The sequence below is a fragment of the Amblyomma maculatum genome, chromosome 2 (assembly GCF_055883805.1).
Source record: "Amblyomma maculatum isolate TAMU_Amacu chromosome 2, ASM5588380v1, whole genome shotgun sequence".
Classification (NCBI taxonomy): domain Eukaryota; kingdom Metazoa; phylum Arthropoda; class Arachnida; order Ixodida; family Ixodidae; genus Amblyomma; species Amblyomma maculatum.
The window spans coordinates 100486259-100504345 of record NC_139345.1 but is presented as its reverse complement, the minus strand read 5'-3'; the positions used below and the strand labels follow the sequence as shown (position 1 = coordinate 100504345).

Genomic DNA, 18087 nt, shown 5'->3' with positions numbered 1-18087 from the left:
CGTCCAGTCTAGTGCACTAAAAGGGTAGTGCCACATCTCTTAATTGTCATTGCTGCTTTTGCACGCTTTCAAGCATTTTCAACCTGTGCCACTGGGGACAACCTGGGTTTTGGTATGCTTTCGTGCGCACTGAAAACTAGCACTCTGTCTCCTTATCTTAGTACAGTTGGTCCCGGATATAGTGAATTATTGTTTAGATCGAACTCTCAAAACGCCCCCTTGAAAATCCCATCCAAAAAGTATAGCAGTGTTGTTCACGCTTATCGAAGTTCAGTGGGGCATTCGATATATTGAACCGCGGCACTTTTCAGGCATGTAGCTAGGTTGGCTGCGCAGCCTTGACCACCTGCTGGCAGCACTATGCTTTAAAACCATGTGACGAAGTGGACGTCATATTCTCCGGAAAGTGACCTTTAGACTGATGCGCTTGTTCTCAATGCGATGCCACTCTCATGCAGAAATGCCAGCATTCTGTGAAACGGTTCTGGTGCAGTGAATCCAGCCTAGCTTACCGAAGGTTTGCTGTGGCTCTTGCAAGGCCTACTTTACTGCTGAGGGTGACACAAAAATCCTGTACCCTACTTTTAATTGAGTTATTTTTGCGTTTATAGTGCATCAGTAAAAAAATTGGACCTCTCAATGATTGGCGGAGGCTTTTCCCGAAACACCATCCGCTGCAGCTTTGATGCGGGCCTCAACTCCAACGGCACTTGCTGCATGCTCTGTGGCATATGCGCATATGCCACAGATGCTTGTGCCCACGGATTGATGCATGAAGGTGTGCATTTCTCGTTTTGCTAGCCCATTTCACTCACCCACTGGGAGCTGCCAGTCATAACAACGGAGCAGCGGAAGCTTGCTTGCAATTGTTGCCTCGTCAGGGCAGGCCACAGCCACACATTCTGACAAAGTCGTTTTTCCACGTGCACGCCATAGACCGTGGGGGCGACAAACTCAACAAAGGAAACTTCCTCTATGTTTCTTTGCTGGTAACATTGGAAGGCGTGCCGGCTGCCCCCAACCTCACCACTTGTTTCAGCTTTCTCTTCACATTTTTTGAAAAGGTATGTCGGCTGGCTTTTTTTACACTGCCTTCTCGGTATGATTTGAGAAGCATGCAGGGCTAGCCTGCACAGAAGTTGGAAGCAAAATGTAGTGTTGCCCCAGGTGTTGTTCTTGTTAGCTTTTACTCGCTTTCACATCTTTGTTTCAGATTCAGTGCCTGCAAAACTCTCGCTAGATCCATTTACTAAGTAAAAAGGAACAAAGTTTAAACTGAATGGCTAACCAATCAGAAAAGCAACACCCGATGTGGCTGCTAGCTCATTTCCGCTGCCGAAAATCAGCTCTGCGTTCTGACATCATCGCCTCTAATCAAGCAATTCTGGAGAAGATTGAAGCATTAAATATTGTTATTTAGGTGATCTCTTTGGGTGCTGAGGCACCACCATGGCCCATACTGTGCATGCAAAGAATGAAGACCATATGTGGAAAAAAATGGCAGACCCTTACGACACGGACGGAGAAAGATCCGTCCATGTCATAAGGATGTGCTGCTTTTTTTCCAGATATGAATTACCAACTGGCCCGTTCTAACCACCCTTGCGAAGACCATATGCCTGTCTTAGGCCCTTTAAGTGTCCCCTAATTTCTTGTTGAACCCCTGCTGTAAGGGGGGCTAGCGAGTGGAGGCCTTGTGCAAGGTATGTGGATTGTTGGTGGGTGTCATTCTAGAAGGTTGAAGTTATTCTCGCATAGGCTTTGCACAGGCAACACTTTTCACTTCATCAAGTGCCCTGTGATTGCTACGAAATCACAGTCAATTCTGTGATAGCACCCTGCCCATAAGAGTTGTCTCTTCAATGAAGGGATACAACATACGAAAGTGGCAAGGCACATACTTATATTAGGTCGTTCTTGAGTGAAGTGTTTTCGCTGTATAACACGAGAGAATATTCAAGTTCGTATTAAGCTTGTTGTCCTATCCTTTTTGCTTACGAAGGTTGCAGGCACGTGCTTTTTAGTGTGTTAGTGCTAGGATTTTCAACTTGGCTGAAGCCGCTGTTCATGTGTTTGCCTAAAGCAGTGACGCGTGTCTGCGATTAATGTGATATCATGAGGCCATATGTTGTGACCGAATTGGCAGCAGCTGCCAACTTTCTTTTGAGATGGTTATCCAACCTACTGGCACCCTTCGAACCACCGTGTCAGGCACGCTACTCCTAGTCCATGCAGGCACATTCATACAGCTTGGTCAACCTTTTCGCTGTCGGGCGTTTCTGGCCGTGGCGCACCCCCAGTGTTGGCTTGGTTTCAGGGAACGAGCATAGCAATTTATTTTTTATTATGATTGCTATACAAATAACATAGTCAACGGAATATGCACATTTCAGTATTCTGCAGATGCTGTTCATTAACATCATCATCATTATCAGCCTGATTATAAATTAGATTAATGAGGATAATATAAGAAGAAAACTGCTCGATACTTCTTGAGAGACTGAATCTGGGCTCGACTCGTATTTATAATCAAAAGAGCCATCGCTCCAGTCCACAGTCAAAGGTCCCACACGGTCAGCCATCCGTAAGTAACCGCGCGCACGAAGGGCGCACTTTCGGTGATCCGCACAACGGAGATAGATGTCACGTTGTGAAATCAAGATGACAGAGGGAGATGGAAAGAGGCTAAAACAACCTTCTTTGCTGCTGCTAGCTGCAAGCAAGGACGCAGCAAAAGAGAGGCGCAAGCCCCTGAACGTGGCGTCGTAGCAGACACCCCAACAGAATAAAAATAAAAACCTGCAAACCTGCGGCAGATGGCAGAACAACCCTTGAACCCGTAACTGCATGCACGCGCTGCGAAACTCGCGCACCGCATGACCTCTTAGCGGGATAGAGTAGTGCACGTGGAGCGACCGCACCCCCAGCAAAGTGGCGCGGTCGCTCCATACTCTTCAATATATATGTACCAACACAATGCGGCGCGAAAATATGAACTTGTAGAAAGATTTGACAGATGGCCCAGCCTGTCTAAGAGCGCCAGTTTTGAATGCATGATAGAGAACTGGTACGTTCGTGACAGCGAAAGGATTAAAGTGGGACTTTCTATGTCGTCCCTGCCAAGTTGGGCAATGTACATCACATGATGCCATTCCAAATCAAGCCAAACCATGGAAAATCAAAGGTAAGCCATGCAAAGCAAGAGCTAGTCGTGATAGTGCACAATTCGCTCTTAACCTCAAGCCAAACCATCCGGTCATTTTTACATTTTCAATTTTAAAAGGTAAAAAGCCCATTCACAAATTCTGTGCTGTCAGAAAAACAATGTAGAAACCATGTAGATAGGACAAGGAGGCGTCTATTTCATCTCGCGTTCTTCGTGGTAATTTGATGAAGTATTTTATGCGTATGCATTTTCTCCTTGTTCACATCACGCGTCAGCCCTGGCTTTCTTACTCACACATATTACGACTACCAAATCTACTGAATTGACAGCATGGGTATGTATCCTTCATCTCGGTTGCTGCCATTGGTGGGGTGAACGTCCATTGCACTTGATATGTAGCTGTGTGTGAGTGCATGATATTGTGTGTTTTGGTAACCAGTAACGCTTACATACAGTCATACACACATGCAGCTTAAAATCGGTTAAGTATGTAGCACTACTTCGAACAAAATCACTAGGCTGTAAGTGGGCCTAAATGATGGGAGTGGAAAACTATTGCCATTGAAGATCAGGTCACACTGTGGGAAACTCAGTGTTGGTACGCTAGAGTGCCAACCTGAGCTTTTGAGTGTCATGCAGGTGATGATCACAATAATCTACAGCTGGTTGGAAGTTAGGCAGTAACTTTTCTATGTAGAAAAATAATTAATCTCTGATTTCTTTACCCATTTCCACCCCTAAACAGGATAGGTGACGTGGCATCATATCTGTAGCATAGGATTTCCTGGTTTCTCATGAATAAGAAAAAGCTAGCAAAAAAATGAAACAACTTGACTTAACAGTCAGGCAAGACATTTGCTATATGTATCGAACAGGCTGCACCACCATACTGTGCACTTTATGCTCTTACCGCTCGATAAAAGTGTGAATAACTTCGATAGCTTTTCCTTGGTTTGTGCTTATGAAGTTGCTTTCAGCTAAATGGCAGGCATGGGAACCAAGTGTTGTGCTCTCCTTCATTATATATTGGCAGCCTTCATCGTGCTGCTTTTTTTTTCTTGCTTTATTTGGATGGCACTTGCCTGCTAGTTATAGCATTAGGCAACTTAGTGCACGTCCATAATTCAAATAGCTAAGTGCAGTTTCTTGCAGTTTGTGAAGTGTCATTTCAAGTATTTTGCCTTTATGTAGTTTTCTGACTTAAACAAACTCTGTTTTAGGTAAAAATGACACACTTGTTGTTTTAGTGTGCTTGGTACAAGCCAGCCATAGCTTTTCACTTCCAATTACCTTTAAGCTACTTTGGCAAGAGAACAGTGGGTCAAGGGACTTTGGTGCAGCTTTTATTTCAACCATCACTACATATTCTCAGACATGTTTGACTAGGCCGTGGTGATCACAAACCAGTGACTATACAAACAACATGCAGTGACAGCAGTGGCAAACAAACGACAAAACAAGTGGGTTATTCAGGAAGCGTGACAGTTGTGCATGTAAGCGAAGGCAGTTAAAAATTATGTTACCATCTGCAATTTCCTGCCGTTAGGGCTTTGGTCTCGGTCATAGTCAGCTTATGAAACCAGCTTATTCATGGGCAGCTCTTACAAAGTTTGGAACTAACCAAATTTCTTAGGACAAATTTACATGCAGAAACCAGTTACACGTTGAAGTTCCCGAGCAACCGCAGTCCACAAAGTTTGATACAGCAGTGTATATCCTCAAGGTTTTTTGCTCTTTTCAAGAAGCAACGACCAGTGTTCAAAACGTCTTTAAGACACTGCAGGCATCACTCGCAAAAGAGGGTTGACTTTGGCAGTTCGCTTGCATAACCAGTTTATTTCTCACAGAGACGTTAGTTTCCTAAACGAAGTTTTCTTTTGAGCAATTTGTGCTCCACCTGTGGGCAATAAATTATGCCGTCTTTCGTTTCCTGCAGCAGTATTTTTTCTCGGCCACAACAAGCTGCAGCACACTGCACGTGGTGCTTATTGGTGCATCTATTGTGTACATGCTTGCATTGTGCTAAACGTGACTAGGTGACAAAAAAACACACACAGAATGCAACAAACATCAAAACAAAATTTCATACAACATGAACAACCGTAGCAGTGTAAATATGTCTTAGCACCTGTGAGCAACATAGCCTCTTTGATTGTTCCCCGCCTTACTTATGACTCAGTGCACATGACGCTTTATGTGACTCGTACTATTTTGTGGTGTCTTGTTACTTCGGCTACTGCAAGATTTCTTAACTACATTCTTAACATTTTCATAAGGTTCAGTGTTAAACTTGCTAGAAAAATTTCTAAAATGGCACAAAAAGATTGTTGGGCTTATCCATAAAGATCAGGCATGTCATCCTGCTACTAGCTTTGTTTATCGTCGAAATATGTGCCATTATTCTTGTATTTGTTATCGACAAGAAGGTGTATCGGCTATCTCTGTCTATTTACATCACGGCAAGGGTTGAAGAAAGGATTCTTCGGGCGTAGACACCACTCCATATGCTTAAATACACAATACTCTGTTCTGTAAAACAGCTCCATGAACCGGATGCACATTACATTTGTACATATTAAAAAAACTCTGATGCTGCCATTCAAGCTTTCTAGCTTGCACATGGCTGCAAGGCATGCATGGAAAAATCCACTTAATACTTGTGCGCCATTGCATCCGTCTCATTGTGAACTTAGGCTCCTCAGCATGCTGCAGGTAACGCCTGCATGCTGTTAGCAATAACTCAAACGCAAGAGAACACTGTAAATGCTGAACATACGCTGTTCAAATGCTACTCTGATAAATGCTAAATTCTTAATGTGCAAGTATCATTCACATGCTCTTGAAGCAGCTTCCTCTCATCTGTATGCTCCTGACGTGCATAAAGACAACATCCAGTAGCACTGCTTGCTGGCATATGATACAGATGGAAAAGAAAATGCAAGCCACATACAGTTTACGACCTCGACAAGGTTGTAGTGTATGGGCACAGCTTAACAATGCATAGGAAACTTGTGAAAATATATTCTCGTCTAGACCTTTGGCATAGATCGCTGGCACAACTCCAGTAAGGTGTACGTTCGTGCAGTGCCTTAATTGTTGCCAGCACCACATTTCTGCACATACTCTTCACGCACTCAACTTGATCTTGGCTTGAAAAGTCAAGGTAGTCATTGAGTTGTCTTGCATCACTTGGTGTGTTGAATAGAGCAAGGCGGCTGTACCCACTCAAAGCCACGTCACAGCAGCTTGGAGCATGAGGAACGACTTCTTGGAATGGGGATCAACTCATGACATCGTTGAGCCCACAGCACTGGCCACATTGTCCATTGAGCATCCAATTGGCGACTGTTTGCTAGCTGGTCGTCCAGTCCGTCGCCGCATGATTGACGAAGTGGCGTCACGGCACGGGGCCCCAAAGTATCCATCAAAAGACGCGCCTCACACATGCCTGTTAGGCGCCACCCGCCTGTGCCTTCGGGGCGAGCAGCAGAGCGCGCGCACGATGTAAACCGATCCTTCGGCCACGACCGAGTCGCTGCATGCGTTCACCATGGGGAGCGTGACGCCCAGCATCACGGTGCAGAGCAGCGTCCACAGGGGAAGGGCGTCCCGGAAGGTCGGGCACGAGCGGCCGACCGAGGACGACGACGAGGGCGGCAGCGTCACCATATGGTAGAACATGATGCCGATGAGCGGCATCGTGCCTACGAGCAGCAGCGCGAACTTGGTCCACAGCGGCCCCAGGTCGGCACGGTTCAGTGCCGAAGAGGCGCCGTCGCCCGGGAAGTCGTCGTCCTCGTCGACGCGCCGGCAGGAGTCGGCCGCCGCGGCGATGGTGGGCAGCGGCTGCGGAGAAGAGGCGGCGCGCGCCTTGCGCGCCGCCGACGCCGTCATGTCGATGAGCACGGCCAGGTCGACGACGACGTGCAGCGCGTAGAGGGCGCACACGAACGTCGAGAAGGCCGAGGACCACATGTGCGGCAGGGAGCAGGCAGCGGCGGTGGCCGAATCGTCCCCGCCGCTGCCAGAAGGCCAGTCGGAGAGCACTGTGACAGCCAGCAGGACGGTCTCGCACCAGGCGAAGCCGCTGAGGAGCACGCAGAGTCCTCGGTTGCGCGCGTGGCCCGCGAATGCCCTCGGCCACGTGTCGGCCACGCAGCGGTGCACAACGGGCGCCGTGACGTGGGCCACGTAGCCGACGAGCAGGGCCACAGAGAGGGCCGAAGGGGCTGCCCCGCAGCCGGCCCTGCTGTTCTCGGGCAGCCGCAGCGCAACCACGTGCCACAGAAGGGCGGCGGCCGACAGCAGGCCGCACAGGGAGAGGGCCAGGTGGTAGGCGCATTTCCAGGAGCGCCAGGCGAGGCAGAGGATGACCAGCGCCTGCGTCAGGTTGATGCCGAGAGCGAGCACGGCGGCCGCCGCCGACAGTACCACGAACGCGTCCGACTGGTTGATGGTCGCCGCGTAGTCGTGCAGGCGGCCCGCGGGACACCCGGCCGAGACGTCCATCGCCACCGGTGGACCGTGGCCTGGTTGGTTCCTCCGACGTGGCTGAAATGTGGACAGTGGGGTTGCGTGTAGTAAAACTCCGTCGTTCTGGGGCCATTTTATTCGTATCTGTATGGGAACTTCACACCAGGCGAAGGTTATCTGTGGATGGTGTCGAAAACTTTTTGGAGTGTATACGGTGTAATGAAAAATCTGAAGCAATGTTTCTTGAGGAAAGGCTCGAGTTCTGCTCTACTGGCTCCCTCGCCCATCGCTACGCTTCTGCTCGTGGCCGGTGTCATGGTTTCCTCGCTACGGTGGTTCGCAAGGGCTCTCGAAACTGCAGTGGAAGCGCTGAATAGTCGGTGAATTGGAACGCGTGGCTCCTCTATCCACCCATATGCCGGCCGCTATCCTCTGGCAGCGCGCAGGTCATTATTTCCGCTATCTAGCGTGGCACGCACGCATGCACTGTGGCTCGGCTAGCGTTTTACGAAGAAACGCGTGGCTTCCGGATTCGGAGTGCGTTCGCAATGTTGTACTCCTAGAGTGCGAGCGCAGGCGGGGGACTCGGTCTAGGAGGCCTGGCGTGCCGCATTCCGCACGGACCCGCATCGGCGGCCAGCCGAGCGAATCGGTGGCTTGCAGCTAGAGCATTGTCTTTGATAAATAGGCTTGTATAGGACGGGCGGCACGCCCTGGAATGTACTTCACGTTCACTGCTGTTATGCCCTTCGACAGGAAGCTGCGCTTTTTCAAGCTTCGTGACGGGAAGTGAAAACGGGGTCTTCCCGTCGTCGCCGCCCCGTTTTTGAGGTCAGTGGAAGAAAGATAGAAAAGGACTATAAAACTCGCTTCCGTTCCTAAACAGTGGTTGGCAGCACGCTCTCGTTTTTTACTTTCTCTGGCCCCTGCTTCAATCTCGGGGCGTGCGCATTATACAGCACAGGTTTGATCGTCACTACAAAAGACATCGCACGATTTGCGTTTGAATGTCGTGACACGAAGAGGTTAATTAATTACCAAAGAAAAAAAAAAATCCTGCACACTTGCTTTCAGAAGAGCAGTTTTGGTGCACAAAGACCACATTCTTCGGCGATGACTCGATTTCACTAGCCCGGCCATCACAACACGCGAGTCCGACTTTCACCTCGACGTGACCGCTAGTGTGTGGCCGCGCATCGAAGAAAAGTGATCCGAGAGCAGTGGGACCTGCATGGAAATGCAGTTTGCTTCGCGTCGCCTGACACTTCACTTCGATGCGCAGGTTGCGACGGACGCTATCCCCGACGGAAGGGCACGGCCCTTCGTGGGGTAAATGACGGGGAACTCATTTTTGCACCCGGCGTTTCGCAGTTATGTGGATCTGCAATAACTCTCTTTCACATCCTCGGAAACTAAGATGAACGGTTGGTTTTAGCGCAGTCTAAACGCGCACACTCGAATCGACGCATCCGTCTACCAGCTGCTTTGACGAGTCACTCGGCGCGGAAAAATGGTGTAGTACACCCACACACGACCCATGTAGCGACATCAGCAGCATTGGCGCCATCGCGCTGGCGGCGGCCGTCGGGCGACTGCGCCGAAGCCGCGACCACCTGTCCGAACTGGTTGCGAACTCGCTCGTCGCATCCGTCTTTGGCCGCAGCATTTAATAATGCGCGTCTGCTGACCGCCGTCGCTTCTTCGGCTCGTGGAGCGGCAGGTGAAATGGTGCGCGAGGACGATTGGCGGTCACGTGCCGCAGGTTTGACGCAAGCGCACACGCGGCGCGTCTGGTTGGTGGCAGAAGGGCACCCGATGACACGGCGATCTTTATCGCGCCTGCTTACCAGCAATCGACCTCGCCTCGCGCGATCGTGATTGGCTGGTGGCCATGCAGCCGCTGTCGTCAGGGCAGGCTAGTAGCGAATATGGTAACGCAAAGCTTAACCCGACTGAAAACGACCTTCTCAAGTTCTCTGGGGCGTGGAAGCTTCTTCCCGTACGAAGTCCATTTCGTTTTATAAGACCAGCGTTCTGACTGTGATGTTGAGCCCCTCTACGGGACACGTGTTGGGTGTGCTAAGCCTAACTCAGGGCTGATATATGGCGCCGACTTTGCTGTCAAGCTGAATTAATAAACTTCGATGGTTAGGATATCCCAGGCGAAAATCGTAACTGGTCTAAATGGTTTAAGGAACAGTTCCCAGTTGATACCAGTTAGATCCCAGTTGGATCAAACAGGGATTCAACTGGGATCTAACTGATGTCAACTGGGAATTGTTCCTTAAACCATTTAGACCAGCTGCGATTTTCGTTTAATTAAAATTGGTCGTTCGTTGCCTTGCAAGTTGCACGCTAAACACTCGTCCTTGCCCCCTGCGTTTAGCGTCTTGGTCAAGGCGGCTTTCTAGGGTGTGGCATATTCTGCGCGGCATCGCTGCTCTTGAAGCGAGTACTTTGAAGCCAAAGTCGTGTGTCACGGATGCGAGTTTAGACCTGTGCGTTGCACATTTCCGCCGAGCAGTGCTTTCTCTGCATGGGCGCAGAAACATCGTCCTATACGAGCTCCCGAATGGCCCCTACGATGTAGTATACGCCATCAAAAGGAAGCGGCGCGTGCAGCGAAGAGTTCGCCTCCTCTGCATGCTTAAAAAGGGATTCGGCTCTGTTAACAGAGCGAATAGATACATCGCCAGTACCAGCCGCTGTGGATCAGTGGCGTTGGGCTGCTTGGCGAGTCCAAGGTCGCAGTATAAATTCGCGGCAATGTGTCGGTCTCAAAACGCGCCCGTGTGCTGTAGTGTGTCAGCGCGCTCTAAAAGGGCCTCAGGTTGTCGAAATTGGTCGACCCTCCACCACGATCTCCCTGCATGGCCGCGCAGGGCATAAGACATTGTGCTTATCAGTACTCTGTGTCTTTCGAGCACGGCAGTATTTCGTTTCGGCCGAGTGTATCATTCGCGAAACCCCGCACGGATGCGAAGTGAAATCATCCTCTACCTGTGACATATATGGGCTGCGGTGCGCCCCTGGCCAGCCCCCGTATGCGGCCCAATTATTTCAGCTGACCTGTTTGCATTGTTGGCGCGCTCGGTCATTCGTGCTTGGATGGAAGAAAAACGCATATCGAAGTGGTGACCTCCGGGGCGGGGTGCCGACGGGCGGGTACGCATCGTCCTCCAGGGCAAGGAGGCGCGAAGTGTTGTTGGCTGTTTGAACTTTGCCCTTTCTGGCGTGTGACATATATCCAGCGTTGATGCTGGCCCGGGCGATTGTTCTCTATTGTTACGCGTGCAGGCAGTTGGTGTTCGGCTGTCAGTCAGACGGGCACACGGGGGGACAAGAGTCGCGCTAGGTTGAGCGTGAAAATGCGTGACGTTCGGTCGGAGTTGTGCTGGAAACGGTCCGTGACGGTGGCATAAAAGGGGTATTCCAGGGCGCGCTCGTTTATGTCTTGCACTTTTACAATGCAGATGAAAAAAATGAGCGATGTCAATTTTAAGAGCGTTTAGTGCATCACCTTCGCGAGTGGCAGAATATGAATATTGTGTACGCTTGTCGGGCAGGGAGTGTGGGGTCTCTCGTCGGTAATTCCACAGCAAGCCGCATGCTTACTGTTTGTATAGTGCAGTCATAAAAATGAGGGCGAACGTGTGACCCTACCTTTTGAGCGGTGCGGCACATCATTTCGCGCATCTGTGGGAAGTGCAGGATTTTGACGAGGCGTCGCTCTTTTGCCCGTGACGTATGATACTCGCCTGCTTTAAGCGAGCCAAAAAGCGATACGATGCGCGAAGCGACGTGTTTGTAGTGGCTGCCGTTAGCTAAGGGTTCTAACACTGGCCATGCAAAGTCTGCATCGCACACGCCGAGGAGAGCTATGGGGCACCCCTATCGAAAAAGGTGCGCCAAGCTTCCCCGAAGCGCTAATTTTCTTTTGCCGCTAGGCGCGTTTTGTTCCTTCGTATTCGTCTCGTCTGTCGCGCCGAATTTCAGAGTGCTAAGAGCACTGACGCTCGTGACCGGGTCGGTGAACTTAAATGTCACTCGTGCCTGCAATTAAGACATATTCAGTTTTAAGAATCGCACATATCGCTGTGTCCCGATTTGCGCGCGTCATGTGCATTCGTGAAGCTTTGGATGATTTCCCTCTTCGCCGCATGCTTCCGACGTGTCACGGTGCCGAAAGCAATGTCGTGACGATAAAGTAAACTCACCTCGATTCCGCGTATATTCCTCGGATCACGCTGCTGTCGAGGTATCCCCGTAGCCGTCTCCTCTTTTTCGCCCGAGTCGTCGGCGTCCCCTTAATATCCCGCGCGTGAGTCAGCGCGTGGGGCGGGGAACCCGCGCGCAGGGTTTCGCAACGATCGATGGACGTCCGATCTCCACACCCCTGGGCGCGATTTCAGCTGGGAGGAGAGGCGAGTGCACGATGCTGGGCAGGCACAGTGCAGCTTTCTGCTGCTGGCTAGCTCTCTCGGTGATCGAGTTCTGGCGCGCACAGGGCAGGAAAACGAAAAGAAGCCCGTTTCGTCAGGACCTCCCGCTTCGCCTGCTGGCGGCGGGTCTTCTGGTGGCCCCACACCGGTGGGGATCAGAGATGGGGCGACGAGAGAGAATAAGCGAACAGGAGAGGGGAGGGAGGTGCTCTCCTCTGGCCCGTCGTCCGGAACGTCGCCGGCGCCAAAACTGACGCCGTGTTTCGGCTTGCTCTCTCTCTTCCCCCTCTCCTACTTTTCCTCCTATCAACTCTTACGGAGTCCCCCTCTCGCCGCCGTAAGTGTGACTTGTGGTGCGAGCGTACGTTCTGGTGTAAGATGCTCTTTATTGTTCTCTTCCCCTCGTCTCCCTGCCACCCCGCGTTCATCCTTTGAGGCCACTCTGGGCGACCCGGCTTCGATCTTGCCGCTTCGTTTCGTCGTTCATTCAGTGCCTGCCTCTCTTCTCGTTCTGGAGATTCCTCTTCCTCCGGCCCAGCTATGCCGATCCATTCAGAGCCGCTTGATTTGATCAAGCCTCCGTTCGCCTTTCTTCACTTTTCTCCGTATCTTATTCTTTTTGCCTTCGCTTCGCACTTTCTTCCTTGGTATATATGTACATTTTTCTGATCGTCTTGCTACGCCTTTACTTGCCATACACGCTTTCTCTGTCAGTCGAGTATTGTCTACACCGATGGTATTGAGACCCCGCCTGCCTTTGCCTCCCGTTGCTTGCGTGAACTTGAAATTGACCTTTGGGGCTCCGTGCTTCTTTCATAGCTTTTTTTTTTTTTTTTTTTTGCTCTGTTATTCCATTCATTGATCGGATCGGATTATGCCCGCAGTTTAAATGACTGTGGAGGTACAAATCGCTGGATGTGCGATTTTCCGTTGCAGCGTCGGAGCCCCGAATCTTTCTCCTTCGGCGCTACTGCTGATATGTAGAGCGAAGTGAGCGAGAGGGAGAGAAGCCGGGCAAGTGAAGCAGAGCGAAGTTTTGGAGGGAAACGCGAGAGACTGAGGAGAGGGAGCCTCTAACCGACGGTGCGAGGACTCCCCCTTGTTAAACCGGTGGCTCATACATACACAAGCGCTCACATGCGCGGGTACCTCCTGAACCGCGGCGGCCGGTAAAAAGAGGAGGGAACGCGGGGAAGTTATTACTGCATCAGCATCGCAGCACCTGGCACGCGCGCACGGCGGCGCGTGGCAGGAGAGGCGGCCGCCCGCGACCGCGCGTCCTTTCCACAACGCGCGCGCGCGTCTGGTCGCCGGAGCAGCCGAGCCTGGCCGATCTGCGGTAGGAAAGGGCGCTGTCTCGCGTCTCCGACGGTTCGTACGTTGTTGGGTCTCTACGGCCTAGGCGGGAGTAGTTGTTGATGTCTAGAGGGGGAGGGGGGGGGGGGGGTAAAGTGGGTTTGGTTTAGCGCGAAGGGTGGGCAGGGGGGACTAAGCGGAGCGACAGCAGTCGCGTGGCTTCACGGTCGGACAACAACGGCCGCACGCTGTTCTTCACCTCCCTCTCGCCCTCCTTCCCTGCGGTGGGGCAGATGGCACGGCGCGACCGTTTGGGCTTGGCCTGTGCTGCCGCGTCCCCCTCGGATGTTGCGGCGATGGTCGCGAAGAAGAAAGAAAGAAAAAAAAAAAAAACGACAGAAAGACGGGTTCTACAAAGGCTGCCGCGAGCATCTGCTTTCTCTCTCGCCCTGCGATTTCGCGCGTTTGGCTTTCGAAAAGCCCAGAGAAGCTGGAGAGCGAAGCTTGGGGGAGAGGGATAGTCTACATCGCAGACCTAGCTAGCGCGTAGTGTAACGAACGCCTGCCTCTCGTAAGCTACCTTTCATTACGGCCCCCCTGCGCACTTTCTCGTTTCCCCCCTTCGGTTTTACTTTTCCTCATTTTTTGTTTGTTTGTTTTTAGGTATGCGTGTGTTATCACGGTATTGTAAGCGTTGATTCCTCGCCTTTGGGTTCGATCGTAGTCTTTATTGCGCATCTTTGATCTTTTTTCTTTTCGTGTGTCGGCATCCGGCGTTCTTGTAACTCGTGCGCTTCCGCCCGCGTGTACTCCAGTGTATGCAGAGGGGGAGGAAGGGGGTGTGGGAGCTCTGGGTTGACGTGCGGGGGGCGGACGTTTGCTTGGTTTCTAGTCCTTTGTATGTTCAGAAAGAGCTGATATAATGCTCATCACATGTACTAATTCTGTGTCCAGTCCTGCAGTATACTATTTATTATTTGAGCTTATCTTAATAAATGCAGAAAGGTGTGTCACTTAATTGGAAAAGTTCGCCACTATTGTTACTAATTTTGTAGTATTAGAACAATCTGCTCATGATCAGACTAGTACTTTTTGTTTCCAAAGAAAATACTCTAAATGATATTGTTTTTCAATTGAGTGACTGTTTCTTATTGATTATCTTGGGCCACTCTATATCTATAATCCGTGAAGGTGTGTATACTTGCTGTGCATGCACGGTGTGCTAATAAAGTTATAATGGAATAATAAAAGGGTGAAAATAATGATTGTTTATTCAGCCACTTGGTCACTGCAAGCAAAATGGGTGCAACACTTCTATAAATTTTTGTATTCTGTCTTTTCTTGTTCACATGTTTATCGGTTGCCGCAGTTTACTTTTGCTAGAAGGCTGTGGCTAAAGGTACGTCGGACGGACCCCATCAATGGTCTTAAAGGTACGTCCGACGGACCCGGTGCGTTTTTCTTCGGGATCCGTCCGACGGATCCGGGAAATATTTTTCAGAGGTACGGCGGACGGACCCGATCGGTAGGGTTCTTCCGACGGACCCAACGCATTTTTCTCCGATATGGGCCTTGGGATCCGTCGGGAAAGCCGGACTCAGATGTGGTTGTAGCAACAACATGGTAGCCATATGTAGCCAAATCGAAGTTGGTATGAGGTGTACGTGCGAGGTGTAAGAAGTATGTACTACATACTGCATGCGTGAAATGTGAAATTACAAAGAATAGTACAGTGGCAAGAATAGTGCCTAGAATGGGTGATATACTACGTGATGGCATGATGATAGGTTTACGTGAGTTGGACCGCGGCAGGGTGGCAAGCACGACCAGAGCGCAAGCGCATGTAATCGCGGTGTTGACGGCCAGCCCGCGGCCCGCACGCCCGCACGCCCGCTCATTTGGTCCTCGTTATTATGTGGATTAACGTCTACGACGGTCGTTATGTAATTATGTAGTTTTGATTCTTCAAAGTTTCCTCACTTCCATCTGTGATGAGATGCGTCACGTAACGCATCGCTTTCTGCTCGCATTGAGGTTTGGTGCTGCAAGTTCTACGTAGTACAAGCGGCTCTGAAAAAGATGGGCACCGCCGGCGTGTCTCTAGCCCAAGCATCGCGTCATTCGTGTTTGTTGTACAAGTGGAGGTGTGGTTTGTGCTTACCGTGAGATGCTGTGATTACGGATTACGTCCTACTAGAGTGCTGTGTGAGACTACGAAGAGTGCTGTGATGAGTGCGCCGATGTCCGGACGGACATCAGTGTGTCCGTTTATGATCGGCGATGTTGCACGTGCATGTCAGTGTTTATTAGGTGCAGTGGTAATTTATTTACACGCGCTGTGCAACAATCAGACGAAAATAAGTCATCGACAATTTGTTAGCCTGTACTAAAGAGCTCAAAACTCGGAAAATGGGAATGCACGATGCAGTTTTCGCATGTTGGAGTGGACCGAAAAATAAGTGCCTAGCCCACACCGCCGGGATGCGTATTACTACAGGTGAAATGGTTCAGGTTTCTGTAAAATAGCTGCCTGGCACAGCACCTTTCTAAATGTTCAGGCTTTGTACTATTGTTGAAGGCCACTTTATCATTAATAAAGGAACGAATATGCTTTATGTGTTAATGACTAATGCTTTTTCAACATATTATGTTCATTTTTTTTTTTCGTTTTTCCTTAGTTTCCTTTGTTTTTCATGCTAGACAAACACAAATAGTACACTTTTAAACTTGTCAGTCCAAAGCTGAACATGAATATCTGCCATGCATGTGACAGCTTTAATGCTAGAAAGGTTGACATGTATAGCATGTACGTACACGCTGCAACATCTTAGTGGCACGTTAGGCTACTTGCCCCAAGGTCGTGATGTTTAATACCAGTGATGGCAGTCGCACTTTGGTGCAGGTGAAATGCAAATGCTTCTGTTTTCTGCAAGATGTCAATTCAAAGTACAAAGCCCAGGCAGTCAAATTAGTCTGGAGCTCTCCACTACGGTATTCTTCATAGCTACATATGTCACTTTAGGATGTGAAACCCTACATGCCACAGGTAGGCTGCATTGTTTTTTAGATTTTGTAACCTCTCATCTATGTTTTGCAACATTTGGCTAATTTTAGTTCCCAAACAGTTGCTAAAGATGAAACCGAAGCAGTTCTTGGCATGGTTTGCTGCTTAGATTAATTTGCTAATTGCAGTTCTTTGAAACTTGCATCAATGCTGGACAGTTCAAATAGCAAGCAGTTGAATTACAGAAATGATGTGGATCATGCATTTCAGTTCTGACAAGTGGAAAGTAACGGTCCCCTCCTTGCATGCATAGGTGCCTTTAGACAAATACATACTCGGGTGTGTGATTGTGACGCATATCAAGGGTCAACAGAAGGCCATGTGGAGCCAGTGTGATATTCTTCATGAAGGCTAAAGTAAAATTGTACAACAGCTGCTGTACCATGCAGAAAAAAAATTGATCATTTAGTGTATGATTAACTGACCATGAATAGCATCTTACTCAGAGTATGATGTGATATATATCTGGTTTAGCATCCCAAAATAACTACGGCTATGAGGAACACAATAGTTGAGGGCTCCGGTATAATTTCGACCATCTGGGGTTCTTTTACATGCACTGACACCGCACGGTGCATGACGGCCTATTGTTCCGCCTCTATTAAAATGTCCCTGCTGTGGCTGGAACCAAATCTGCATCTTTGGGTTCAGCAGCCAAGCACTCTAACTACTGAGCCAGCACAACGGGGCCAAGTATCAAATTGCATGCCATTACATTTCTTTCTAGCCTGTGGTTTTCTTCACAGAACTAATGTATACAAGGAAAAGTAAACAGCAAGAAAACACTAGTTTTATTGCACATTATATTCACATTTCAGCAAACATTCTCTAGGAAAAAATTTCTCATAATGTTTTCATGGAAACCATGAACAAAACAAAACAATGCACTTACTCCACTCGAATTATTAATGGGCAAGGTTGCATCTATGCTACTACACTGCACTTATCACAAAACCACAAGCCCCATCTGCTTTGGCCAATCACTTGATGGAACTAACGGAGACAGATGTCGCACACCACAGACTGGTCGTCTCGCAACATATCTCTGCATATGTTGCATTTCAATTTCATGCCTTTCCACTTAGTTTCAACTGTTGCCAGCATTACTAGTCACCCATCTTTTCTGAAATTCCTTTTTACGCTGTTGGAATCAGCATCCTTGTTAACGATGGTCTCTGGCATTTTAGATGCTATCATTTTCACATCTTCCTCATCTGGAAGAACGAAGGAAATGACAAGCTTTGAGCAGACAAAAAATTAGGGAGACTCCTAATCTTCACCTGTAAGGGTATGGTGTGCCAGCGTTAATGGTTCTTGTCTGCAGATCCCACTGTGGATTCTCGTTAATTTACATGCCCTTTGCTACAAACATTACTACTAATTCCTTAATTCATGTCTCTGTTATCTCAGATATACTCATTAGCATACGGTCGTAGGCTGCCCTGTTAGGTGATAGACAATCTGGCATAGACCTCTGTAAGCCTCAACCTTTCTTAATTGGAGCTGAAACGTTGAAGCTGAAATATTTCAAATATAACTTTGTAAGCTTGGCTTAACAGCTCCTGCCATGTCGTGTGGCCTCGTGACATTTGGCTCGTGGCACTTTTGGCTTGTGCACAGGGGTCATCTGTTAAACACTGGTTAAC

At 49.3% G+C, this 18087-nt stretch overlaps 2 protein-coding genes across 19 annotated transcripts in view; one reads left to right on the top strand and one right to left on the bottom strand.

Moving 5' to 3' along the window:
* The window catches only part of LOC146199400 (uncharacterized), a 269488-nt gene that overhangs the window by 166563 nt on the left and 84838 nt on the right, over positions 1-18087 (top strand). The window lies entirely within an intron of this gene.
* Positions 4496-12526, bottom strand: LOC146199402 (uncharacterized). The gene is made up of 2 exons (XM_084594854.1): positions 11857-12526; positions 4496-7717 (listed from the first exon to the last, which is right to left on the bottom strand). The coding sequence occupies exon 2, from the start codon at positions 7673-7675 to the stop codon at positions 6605-6607; it is 1071 nt and encodes a 356-aa protein (XP_084450980.1). The 5' UTR covers positions 7676-7717; positions 11857-12526; the 3' UTR covers positions 4496-6604.

Bases quoted from the DNA above. Each gene is read 5' to 3' on its own strand.
- LOC146199402 (XM_084594854.1), bottom strand. From the start codon at position 7,675: ATGGACGTCTCGGCCGGGTGTCCCGCGGGCCGCCTGCACGACTACGCG.